This window comes from Lepidochelys kempii, chromosome 6, assembly GCF_965140285.1.
Source record: "Lepidochelys kempii isolate rLepKem1 chromosome 6, rLepKem1.hap1, whole genome shotgun sequence".
Classification (NCBI taxonomy): Eukaryota; Metazoa; Chordata; order Testudines; family Cheloniidae; genus Lepidochelys; species Lepidochelys kempii.
The window spans coordinates 6,743,714-6,756,578 of NC_136385.1; the positions used below are offsets into that span (position 1 = coordinate 6,743,714).

At 46.9% G+C, this 12,865-nt stretch overlaps 1 protein-coding gene across 1 annotated transcript; it reads left to right on the forward strand.

Moving 5' to 3' along the window:
- The first annotated feature begins 2,115 nt into the window (after nt 1–2,115).
- LOC140913773 (olfactory receptor-like protein OLF2) lies at nt 2,116–3,770 on the forward strand. Its single transcript, XM_073350570.1, has 2 exons — nt 2,116–2,127; nt 2,832–3,770. The coding sequence occupies exon 2, from the start codon at nt 2,832–2,834 to the stop codon at nt 3,768–3,770; it is 939 nt and encodes a 312-aa protein (XP_073206671.1). The 5' UTR covers nt 2,116–2,127.
- Nucleotides 3,771–12,865: the final 9,095 nt, after the last annotated feature.

The following is a 12,865-nucleotide window of genomic DNA, read 5'->3' on the forward strand; positions in this document are numbered from 1 at the left end:
AACCACTGGGACAATTTACCAAGGGTCGCGGTGGATTCTCCATCAAGGACAATTTTTAAATCAAGATTGGTGGTTTTTCTAAAAAAAATCAGCTCTCGGAATGATTTGGGGGCAGTTCTCTGGCCTATGTTGTACAGGTAGTCAGACTAGATGATCACAAAGGTCCCATCTGGCCTGAAAATCTATGAATCTAGGTTCTGACAGAGCCTTGCTCTCCCGTGTGACATCACTATAAGGCAGGGGATCATCCTAGAATCATAGAATATTAAGGTTGGAAGAGACCTCAGGAGGTCATTTATTCCGATCCCCTACTCAAAGCGGGACCAACACCAACTAAATCAAGAATGCACATTCTGTCTTCCTTAGCTTGACCAGGGACAGGGGGCTGCTGCAAGGACATTCTGCATGGCAGTGATTGTTCAGTAAAGGCCCATCTGTACGAAAGAAATAACCAAGTTGTGGGCTCTATAGGAAGATAATTCAACTTTGTCGTGCTCTTGAGCTGATGGTGTAGTAACTGAGTCATGTCACAAGACTAAAGCTCTTGACTTACAAGGAGAGGCTGAGGGAACTGGGGTTATTTAGTCTGCAGAAGAGAAGAATGAGCGGGGATTTGATAGCAGCCTTCAATTACCTGAAGGGGTTTCCAAAGAGGATGGAGCTTGGCTGTTCTCAGTTGTGGCAGATAACAGAACAAGAAGCAATGGCCTCAAGTTGCCGTGGGGGAGGTCTAGGCTGGATGTTAGGAAACTCTGTTTGATTAGGAGGGTGGGGAAGCACTGAAATGGGTTCCCTCGGGAGGTGGTGGAATCTCCATCCTTACAGGTTTTTAAGGCCCAGCTTGACAAAGCCGTGGCTGGGATGGGATGATTTAGTTGGGGTTGGTCCTGCTTTGAGCAGGGGATTGGACTGGATGACCTCCTGAGGTCTCTTCCAACCCTAATCTTCTATGATTCGAAGACACTTATGTTATTGGACAAGAGAGATTCCCTATCCCAAAGGGCACTGACACTGATGAGCGAGAGCTACAGGAGGAGGTCGGAGTGGCTGAGAACCAGAGGCAGAAGAGGAGAGGGGGGCAGGGTGAAGGAGCTGAGAGGAGAACACTGAAGATGGACAAGTTAGAGAAAGAGAGAGGAGTAGGAAGATGGGAAAGGGGATGAATGGAAGGAGATGCAATTCTAGATTTTAAGCTTACAATTTACCCCGAGTATGGGTCAGTGGGTAGCTACACCACCCAAGAAGACCAGAAACAATCACAGTTTCTGTCATGCTTAGTGGGGGAGGTTCCTCCCACTCCTTGTGTTCTCCCCTACCTGCTTGCTTCCAGAGGGGTCTATTGGGTGAGCAGCCCCTGCCATTTCCATCATGGCCAGAATCCATGATTTGAGCATCATTGAGCAAGGGGCAAGGGGAAAGGCCTTATTCTCCCTTGCTGAGGAAGGACTCTGACAATCTAGCCCTGAGAGAGGGGGCAGGAAATCACGCGAGGAGAAAGTCACCATGGAAAGACTTAGGGGAAAGAGATGGGGAGATGTGAAAGGGAGGGGAGAGAAGGGAGAATAAAAAATAAAAAAAAAAGGAGCTGTTGCTGGTTAATATTATTATTCATCAGGGTGCATGGGGGTCAGCATGGGATAGCAGACCGATTCCTAGGTGTGTTTGCTGTAATTAGAATCATGGGGTTGGAAGAAGGATGACAACGTCATTTTGTAGGACAAGAAGGGATTTGGAGACCTGGAGATCTTCCACTGGGGTAACTTCATTGACATCCCATTTTCTCCCTCAATCTCCTTTCCTCCCCACGCCCATGATAGTCATCACACCCACGCCACTCGTCCCCCAGCGCACAGTGAAAGCATCAGAATGAAACGTACCCCTAGCTCTGCCCTGGGTAACTGTGCAGACATGGGACCGTTTAATAACAAAAGGAGCAAAGAGTGCAACAGATTAAACCCCCAGGGTACGAGTTACTTTGGGGTAGCTTTGGCCGACCCAGTGTGTTTTAATTGTGTGTTGTGCGCCTTGGTGAACCCGATTGCTTCAGGGATCAGGTCCCCCAGGTCACCAAGAACAGTGTAAAACCTCCTGAATTCTCCCGCGTAGCAGCTTCTCTTGAGGGGGGAAGCAAAGATATATCTCTCTGTCTTCTGCAGGTCCATGCAGTTGGACTGAATTATGCTTACAAACAAATTCAGACACTGTGGTCATCAGCCGGGATTGAACCAAGATCTTTGGAAGCCAAAGCATCATGTTCCATGCCTTGTGCTAAAGGAAAAAACCCTCATCTTTTGGAGAAAGCAGCAGGTTACAGGTGCCGGGGGCAGGGGTGGTGTAGTGTGTGCATTATGTTATGACTCTGGGATTTCATACCAAGTAATGCAAAGCCCATTTTCATTTTCCTGAACAGGCTTAATGATCACACTAAGTAACCCAGAACTGAAATGGCAGAGCCCACCTTGTATGAATTGGGAAGAGCGCCGCTTGGCACAAACTCTCACCCCTTGTTTTCAGCCCGACTATTTCAGTGCAATAGTCAGAAGTCACTGTTTGCTGCTGTGTGTAGGAACAGCAATGCCCATGTGTGGGGCATAGTTAACGCACTGGTTCTTACATTTCGGCTGTGTGTCCATTTTTTCAGATAACTGGAATGATCGGCTCTGAACATCTGGCTCTGTGGACTAAGGCCTTTTCTTGATTCAGCAGGGGAGTCCCCTAAGAAACTAACCTCCATAATTTCTTCCCTTCCTCTCCTTCTAGGGAGGGGATAGAATTCCTGAGCCACCTGCCTGCCCACGTCACTGCAGCTCCCTGGTCTTGGTTCGGAGGAGATGAAAAAGGGAAATCACTCAACGGTGACCGAGTTCCTTCTCTCAGGACTGACAGATCGCCCGGAGCTTCAGGTCCCTCTCTTTGTGTTGTTCCTAGTGATCTACATTGTTACCTTGGTAGGGAATCTGGGGATGATCGTGTTAATCAAGATTGACTCCCGTCTCCACACCCCCATGTACTTTTTCCTTGGTAATTTGTCTTTCTCTGATCTGTGCTATTCCTCCATAATTTCCCCTAGGATGCTGCTGAACTTCTTAGCCGAGAGTAAAAGGATTTCGTACAATGCCTGTGCTGTGCAAATGTATCTCTTTAGTACTTTTGGTCATGTAGATTGCCTCCTGCTGGCTGTGATGGCATATGACCGTTATGTGGCCATCTGTAACCCGCTGCTCTATACAGTCACCATGTCCCGATGGCTCTGTCATCAGCTGGTGGCTGGGGTGTATGCCGTGGGCTTGCTGGACTCAATGGTACACACCATTTTTACTTTTCGTTTATCATTCTGCAGCTCCAATGCCATCAATCATTTCCTCTGTGATGTTCCTCCGGTATTGTCGCTCTCCTGTTCCGACACACGCGTCAATGAGATTGTGATGTTTGCCTCGACTGGCTGCTTGGTCGTGAGCAGCATTGTGATCATTCTCCTCTCCTACGCATATATCATCATCACCATCCTGCGGATCCGCTCTGCCGAGGGCAGGCGCAAAGCCTTCTCCACCTGCACCTCCCACCTGACGGCCGTGGCCATGTTCCATGGCTCCCTCCTCTTCATGTATTTCCGACCCTCCACCAGTTACTCCCTGGACACTGACAAAATAGCCTCTGTGTTCTACACGGTGGTGATCCCCATGCTGAACCCCTTGATCTACAGCCTGAGGAACAAGGAGGTGAAAGATGCCCACTGGAAAGTGATGCACAAATTGCTCACTTTCTCTTGAGCCTGTTTACTCCATACTGCGTTACTGATTGGGAGGTGGAAGCAGGAGAACTCAGTTCCTGCTCCACTGCAATCTCATTCCTCATCATGCAGGTTACCACTGAGCTTTATTTGGATTGTTTTTTTTTTCTTTTATTGTGTTCCAACAATGTCTGGCAGCCCCAGAAAGGTTTAAGAAGGTTGTGACGCTTTCTGGAGGAATTCAGGATTGTGAGTCACCCTGTCTCTCCCATGTATCAGTGAGCAAGCGACTTGCAGGGGCTAAATTATTTTTGTCAGCTCTCGGACTAGCCAGCTTGTTGACCCTCCTCCATCCCCGCCCTCCAACCATTCTCCTCCAAAGCTCAGCCAGCCTTTACTTTGCCTCGCAGGTCACCTCAGTTGCACTCCAATCCTGAAAGCTCTTTGAAACGTGTTCCCCGGCAGTATCCAGCCCCTATCCCTGGGCTGTCACCGAAATGACTGAGTCCACTGTCTTCAGAGAGATAGTATACAACCCAGCCTGCTAGATCAGCTGAGGATTCGCGCTTTAATATATTACACTGAGATGAACTGAGAGTCAAACCAAGAATACCTTTACTAAAAATGAGCAGAGGTTTAAGCAAAGATAATAGAAACAGAAAATGGTTCCAAATGAAAGAAAAAGTACAATGCATTTTCTCCTGACTAAAACTCAACAGGCTGCAATCCTTATCTGAGGGCTTATCTCCACTACTAGGTGGGTCAACGCTGCAGCGATCGATCCACGCCAAACGCACTCCCGTAGACTCCTGGTACTCCATCAGAACGAGAAGAGTAAGGGGAGTTGACGGGGGAGTTTCTCCCTTTGACCCAGCCTGGTGTGGACCCCATGGTAAGTAGATCTAAACTACTATTCGACATTGGTGAGGCCTCATCTGGAGTACTGTCTATTCGACATTGGTGAGGCCTCATCTGGAGTCCTGTGTCCAGTTTTGGGCCCCACACTTCAAGAAGGATGTGGATAAATTGGAGAGAGTCCAGCGAAGGGCAACAAAAATGATTAGGGGACTGGAACACATGAGTTATGAGGAGAGGCTGAGGGAGCTGGGATTGTTTAGCCTGCAGAAGAGAAGAATGAGGGGGGATTTGATAGCTGCTTTCAACTACCTGAAAGGGGGTTCCAAAGAGGATGGCTCTAGACTGTTCTCAATGGTAGCAGATGACAGAACGAGGAGTAATGGTCTCAAGTTGCAGTGGGGGAGGTTTAGATTGGATATTAGGAAAAACTTTTTCACTAAGAGGGTGGTGAAACACTGGAATGCGTTACCTAGGGAGGTGGTAGAATCTCCTTCCTTAGAGGTTTTTAAGGTCAGGCTTGACAAAGCCCTGGCTGGGATGATTTAACTGGGAATTGGTCCTGCTTTGAGCAGGGGGTTGGACTAGATGACCTCCTGGGGTCCCTTCCAACCCTGATATTCTATGATTCTATGATACTTTCAACTTGAGTCACGCTTCTAACATAACTCAATTTGCGTAGCTAGGCTTGACTTTTCCCCGGAGCGTAGACCTGCCCTGAGACTGTTTCTCACTTAAAGGCACCTCCTCAGTGGTACCAACCTACATGGCTGGGGATCCGCTGTTCATGGACCTCTTTGTCCCCCTCAGTGATGAAGCACAAAATGTCTTTTCCCCTTCTTCTTATAGTCCCGTATACCTTTGAAATGTATTCTTGTACCTCCAGAGTTCCTCTGCCCTGCGGGTGTGTGGATGCCTTGCTGTCTAGCTGGTTTTCTCACCCTGTTGTTAATGGGCTTTTCCAGTTGACTTCAAATGCAAATATAATTCCCATTGTCTCTGGCCTACCCTGTTCCATTTACATTGGAGACCTAGGCAGACCGATATGTCAAGATGTCTGGGAATGGCTGAAAAGTGTAAATACCAACCCAAGGGCAGCCTGTTAACAACCAGGGCACAAACCCCAAATTAGCTGTGAGTTCTAGGCTTAGATTTCACAGACCAATTTGCAAGTGTAAACTCCATGGCCATTACAACAGCCTTAACATGGAATCACAGACAGTCTCCTCGGGTACTTTATCTATCTTGCCACCCATGTAAGGTTACCTTTGTGATAGATGGTTTCCTACACCGAAGAGCACAGCAATCTTAATATTTCTCTTAGTCCTAAAAGTCCAGTGGCTTAGCCCAGGTCAATTGCACCTTCGATCTCACACTGAAGACACTTGTAGTTAATCCTATAAGAAAGTATCTAAAGATTTATGAACTAGGAAAAAAGAAATGAGAGTTCTTTACAAGATTACATCTGGTAAACACACACCCAGATGAGTTAATCAGGTTTCAAAAGGTACAAGAAGCATCTGTAATAAGCAAGCTGCATGTATCTTTCAGGGCTAAACCAGGCCAAGCACTGGGGATCTTATGCTTCGTAATCTTTGCCCCTCAGAGTCCAAGCAGAAGAAAAGACAGTTCTTCCTTTTTAGGGGTTTTTTATTGATTTATTTTTAATGATTATTCTGCTTCTAGTTGCAAGTGGAGCTGTTGGGAGCAAATCACTTGCACATCTCCTCTTCCAGGGGTGGGAGGGAGCCGTCAATGAAGTCTGTTGTGCTCTAATGTTCCACGGTGGTTTGCGGGTGTTGATGGGTCTCTTTTGTTGGATAGAAGATAACATCTCCTGTTAGAAACCAGGAGTCCGGTGGCACCTTAAAAACTAACAGATTTATTAAGGGATAAGCTTACCCTAATAAATCTGCAAAAAGAAAAGGAGGACTTGTGGCACCTTTGAGACTAATAATTTATTAGTCTCTAATGTGCGACAAGTCCTCTTTTTCTTTTTGCAGATACAGACTAACACAGCTGCTACTCTGAAACCTAATAAATCTGTAAGTCTTTAAGGTGCCACCGGACTCTTTGTCATTTTTGTGAATACAGACTAACATGGCTACCCCTCTGATGCATGTTAGAAACTGGTATCTCACACTTGTTCATGATTTTCTCCTGTCTGGTGATTTTCTGTTACAAGCACTTAAATATAACCTAATAACAGACATGGGATAGAGGCACTATAAGTGAGATGAATGCTGGCAGAAACTTACAAGCATTTCATAACCTCTAAACTCTAAACACAGTCCTATAATTTTCATGCCTATTTTAACAATACAAAGACATAGGGGAGCCAGACTGTTTCCAGCTTTGTAGTTGTCTTCGTTCAGCTTTGGCATGAGCTGGCATGTGGTCTGTCAGGGTCACAAGGCAAACTGACATTTCTTTGTCTTGGAGAAACTTGTTTACCATCCCTGCCTGGTTTCATCATTTGAGCATATTGTTAGTACATATCCATAGCTTTCTAATTGTTACATCACACAATGCGTATGAAGACCGGTATGATATCAGTTTTCATTTGATTCCTTACCCAATGTTCTTTATAGAGAAATACCATCACATCAACGTGTTAGGTGTAGTGAATTTGTCAGGGCTGACAGGAGTTGCTTATCATGACATTGGACTCTTTGCCAGTGGGCACTGAGGGGTTGTTAGGGTTACATGTATAAATATACAAATATATGTGATGTGCTTTGCAGGTACGCAATTGTCTGTGTTGGGAGAGAAAAAGGGCACCTAATCCATCTCCCTCTCCTTTGACATGGAGTTAGTTTCATTAGACAGTGGCAAGTGTGGAATGCAGGATTTCTGTGGCTGAACCAAAGGGAAGTTCACACACTGCGCTGGTTCTCTGCTGTCTTTCATGTGTTCTGTGCGGTCCAAATCATAGAATCATAGAATCATAGAATATCAGGGTTGGAAGGGACCCCTGAAGGTCATCTAGTCCAACCCCCTGCTCGAAGCAGGACCAATTCCCAGTTAAATCATCCCAGCCAGGGCTTTGTCAAGCCTGACCTTAAAAACCTCTAAGGAAGGAGATTCTACCACCTCCCTAGGTAACGCATTCCAGTGTTTCACCACCCTCTTAGTGAAAAAGTTTTTCCTAATATCCAATCTAAACCTCCCCCACTGCAACTTGAGACCATTACTCCTCGTTCTGTCATCTGCTACCATTGAGAACAGTCTAGAGCCATCCTCTTTGGAACCCCCTTTCAGGTAGTTGAAAGCAGCTATCAAATCCCCCCTCATTCTTTTCTTCTGCAGGCTAAACAATCCCAGCTCCCTCAGCCTCTCCTCATAACTCATGTGTTCCAGACCCCTAATCATTTTTGTTGCCCTTCGCTGGACTCTCTCCAATTTATCCACATCCTTCTTGTAGTGTGGGGCCCAAAACTGGACACAGTACTCCAGATGAGGCCTCACCAATGTTGAATAGAGGGGAATGATCACGTCCCTCGATCTGCTCGCTATGCCCCTACTTATACATCCCAAAATGCCATTGGCCTTCTTGGCAACAAGGGCACACTGCTGACTCATATCCAGCTTCTCGTCCACTGTCACCCCTAGGTCCTTTTCCGCAGAACTGCTGCCTAGCCATTCGGTCCCTAGTCTGTAGCTGTGCATTGGGTTCTTCCGTCCTAAGTGCAGGACCCTGCACTTATCCTTATTGAACCTCATCAGATTTCTTTTGGCCCAATCCTCCAATTTGTCTAGGTCCTTCTGTATCCTATCCCTCCCCTCCAGCGTATCTACCACTCCTCCCAGTTTAGTATCATCCGCAAATTTGCCGAGAGTGCAATCCACACCATCCTCCAGATCATTTATGAAGATATTGAACAAAACCGGCCCCAGGACTGACCCTTGGGGCACTCCACTTGATACCGGCTGCCAACTAGACATGGAGCCATTGATCACTACCCGTTGAGCCCGACAATCTAGCCAGCTTTCTACCCACCTTATAGTGCATTCATCCAGCCCATACTTCCTTAACTTGCTGACAAGAATACTGTGGGAGACCGTGTCAAAAGCTTTGCTAAAGTCAAGAAACAATACATCCACTGCTTTCCCTTCATCCACAAAACCAGTAATCTCATCATAAAAGGCGATTAGATTAGTCAGGCATGACCTTCCCTTGGTGAATCCATGCTGGCTGTTCCTGATCACTTTCCTCTCATGCAAGTGCTTCAGGATTGATTCTTTGAGGACCTGCTCCATGATTTTTCCAGGGACTGAGGTGAGGCTGACTGGCCTGTAGTTCCCAGGATCCTCCTTCTTCCCTTTTTTAAAGATTGGCACTACATTAGCCTTTTTCCAGTCATCCGGGACTTCCCCGGTTCGCCACGAGTTTTCAAAGATAATGGCCAATGGCTCTGCAATCACAGCCGCCAATTCCTTCAGCACTCTCGGATGCAACTCGTCCAGCCCCATGGACTTGTGCACGTCCAGCTTTTCTAAATAGTCCCTAACCACCTCTATCTCCACAGAGGGCTGGCCATCTCTTCCCCATTTTGTGATGCCCAGCGCAGCAATCTGGGAGCTGACCTTGTTAGTGAAAACAGAGGCAAAAAAAGCATTGAGTACATTAGCTTTTTCCACATCCTCTGTCACTAGGTTGCCTCCCTCATTCAGTAAGGGGCCCACACTTTCCTTGGCTTCCTTCTTGTTGCCAACATACCTGAAGAAACCCTTCTTGTTACTCTTAACATCTCTTGCTAGCTGCAGCTCCAGGTGCGATTTGGCCCTCCTGATATCATTCCTACATGCCTGAGCAATATTTTTATACTCTTCCCCGCTCATATGTCCAACCTTCCACTTCTTGTAAGCTTCTTTTTTATGTTTAAGATCCGCTAGGATTTCACCATTAAGCCAAGCTGGTCGCCTGCCATATTTACTATTCTTTCGACTCATTGGGATGGTTTGTCCCTGTAACCTCAACAGGGATTCCTTGAAATACAGCCAGCTCTCCTGGACTCCTTTCCCCTTCAAGTTAGTCCCCCAGGGGATGCTGGCCATCCGTTCCCTGAGGGAGTCGAAGTCTGCTTTCCTGAAGTCCAGGGTCCGTATCCTGCTGCTTACCTTTCTTCCCTGTGTCAGGATCCTGAACTCAACCAACTCATGGTCACTGCCTCCCAGATTCCCATCCACTTTTGCTTCCCCCACTAATTCTACCCGGTTTGTGAGCAGCAGGTCAAGAAAAGCGCCCCCCGAGTTGGCTCCTCTAGCACTTGCACCAGGAAATTGTCCCCTACGCTTTCCAAAAACTTCCTGGATTGTCTATGCACCGCTGTATTGCTCTCCCAGCAGATATCAGGAAAATTAAAGTCACCCATGAGAATCAGGGCATGCGATATAGTAGCTTCTGTGAGCTGCCGGAAGAAAGCCTCATCTACCTCATCCCCCTGGTCCGGTGGTCTATAGCAGACTCCCACCACTACATCACTCTTGTTGCACACACTTCTAAACTTAATCCAGAGACACTCAGGTTTTTCTGCAGTTTCGTACCGGAGCTCTGAGCAGTCATACTGCTCCCTTACATACAGTGCTACTCCCCCACCTTTTCTGCCCTGCCTGTCCTTCCTGAACAGTTTATAACCATCCATGACAGTACTCCTGTCATGTGAGTTATCCCACCAAGTCTCTGTTATTCCGATCACGTCATAGTTCCTTGACATCACCAAGACCTCCAGTTCTCCCTGCTTGTTTCCAAGGCTTTGTGCATTCGTATATAAGCACTTGAGATAACCTGTTGATCGCCCCTCATTCCCAGTATGAGGCAGGAGCCCTCCCCTCACAGACATTCCTGCCTGTGCTTCCTCCCGGTATCCCGCTTTCCCACTTACCTCAGGGCTTTGGTCTCCTTCCCCCGGTGAACCTAGTTTAAAGCCCTCCTCACTAGGTTAGCCAGCCTGCTGGCAAAGATGCTCTTCCCTCTCTTCGTAAGATGGAGCCCGTCTCTGCCCAGCACTCCTCTTTCATGGAACACCATCCCATGGTCAAAGAATCCAAAGCCTTCTCTCCAACACCACCTGCGTAGCCATTCGTTGACTTCCACGATTCGACAGTCCCTAGCTAGGCCTTTTCCTTCCACGGGGAGGATGGACGAGAACACCACTTGCGCCTCCAACTCCTTTATCCTTCTTCCTAGAGCCACGTAGTCCGCAGTGATCCGCTCAAGGTCATTCTTGGCAGTATCATTGGTGCCCACGTGGAGAAGCAGGAAGGGGTAGCGATCTGAGGGCTTGATGAGTCTCGGCAGTCTCTCCGTCACATCGCGAATCTTAGCCCCTGGCAAGCAACAGACTTCTCGGTTTTCCCGGTCAGGGCGGCAGATAGATGACTCAGTCCCCCGGAGGAGAGAGTCCCCGACCACCACCACCCGCCTTCTCCTCTTGGGAGTGGTGGTCGTGGAACCCCCAACCTCAGGACATCACATCTTATGCCTTCCAACCAGCAGAGTCTCCTTCTGCTTTCTCGCCCCAGACATATCATCTGGTCCACTCTCCGCAACGATACCTGTGGAGAGAACATGAAAGCGGTTAGTTACCTGTGTCTGTGTTACTGGAACCCGGACATTTGTGAAAAAGTGAAATAAACAGGAAAAAAGTCATACCCCACACAACATATTTACACCCCATCACCATGTTTACTGTGAGTTCTTGCTTTTAGGTCTCCTGGAAAATATTCTAGACTCTGAAGAGCAGGGATTCAGGGAACGTTATAGCTCAGGGCATGGTGAATGGGACATGGATAGCTCTGGACCCGGAACTAATTTTTCAGTTTGCTGAAGAAAAAAAAAAAATTCCACTTCACCCAAACTGAAAAACCACCAAAAATATTGGTGAATTCAAAACGTCGGCCAAAGAAATATTCATTTTGGGTTGATTGAATCATTTCAATACCAAGACTTTCAGCGGCGACGTGTGGGAGGGAAAAACTGGGTCAGGTGCCCTTTTTTCACAGTGGCCCACACAAGCCCCCACAGTTTCCTGTTGGTGCCCTCTCCCAGATTCAAAAGTCGCTCCTGACCACCTTACCATCTCCTTCTCCAACATGGTGCCCGATTCCTGGTAAAAAAAAATAATGTCTAAAACTATTCATGGAAAGTTTCAGTTGTAGAGATTGTCACCTGGCTTGTTCTCCATGCACCAAGCATGGAAAGAGGCTTTCAGTCAGATTGGCCTTTCTTTTAGGTTAAGAGAACAACAACACACAGAAGAACAAATGTAAAGTTTCATTATAAAGTGCACTGTTTGTGGACACTGCCAGCAATGCCCCTCTGCCATGTACATTGGCCAAACCGGACAGTCTCTAGGCCAAAGAATAAATGGACACAAATCAGACATCAAGAACTGTAACATTCAAAAACCAGTAGGAGAGCACTTCAATCTCCCTGGACACTCAATAACAGACTTAAAAGTGGCCATTCTTCAAGAAAAAATCGTCAGAAACAGACTTCAGTGAGAAACTCTAGAACTGGAATTATTTTGTAAACTTGACACCATCAAATTAGGCCTGAATAAAGACTGGGAGTGGCTGGGTCACTACAAAACATAATTTTCCCTCTGTTGATACTCACAGCTTCTTGTCAACTGCTGGGGCTGGGCTACATCCACCTTGATTGAATTGGCCTCGTTAGCACCACAAAAAGTAATTTTCCCTCTGTTGATATTCACCCCTTCTTGTCAACTTGTAAATAACTGTTGGGAATGGGCCACATCCACCCTAATTGAATTGGCCTCATTGGCACTGACCACCGCACTCGGTATGGCAACTCCCATCTTTTCATGTGCTGTATAGTTATACCTGCCTACTGTATTTTCCACTGCATGCATCTGATGAAGTGGGTTATAGCCCATGAAAGCTTATGCCCAAATAAATTTGTTAGTCTCGAAGGTGCCACAAGGATTCCTCGTTGTTTTTACTGATACAGACTAACCCGGCTACCCCTCCAAAACCTCTAGGACAGTGAAATGAATAGCAAAATGGCATCTGGGGGTGGGGAGGCGGGATGGCATTTTTTGTAAAAGTGAAATAAACAGGAAAAAAGTCATACCCCACACAACATATTTACACCCCATCACCATGTTTACTGTGAGTTCTTGCTTTTAGGTCTCCTGGAAAATATTCTAGACTCTGAAGAGCAGGGATTCAGGGAACGTTATAGCTCAGGGCATGGTGAATGGGACGTGGATAGCTCTGGACCCGGAACTAATTTTTCAGTTTGCTGAAGAAAAA

Bases quoted from the DNA above. Each gene is read 5' to 3' on its own strand.
- LOC140913773 (XM_073350570.1), top strand. From the start codon at position 2,832: ATGAAAAAGGGAAATCACTCAACGGTGACCGAGTTCCTTCTCTCAGGA.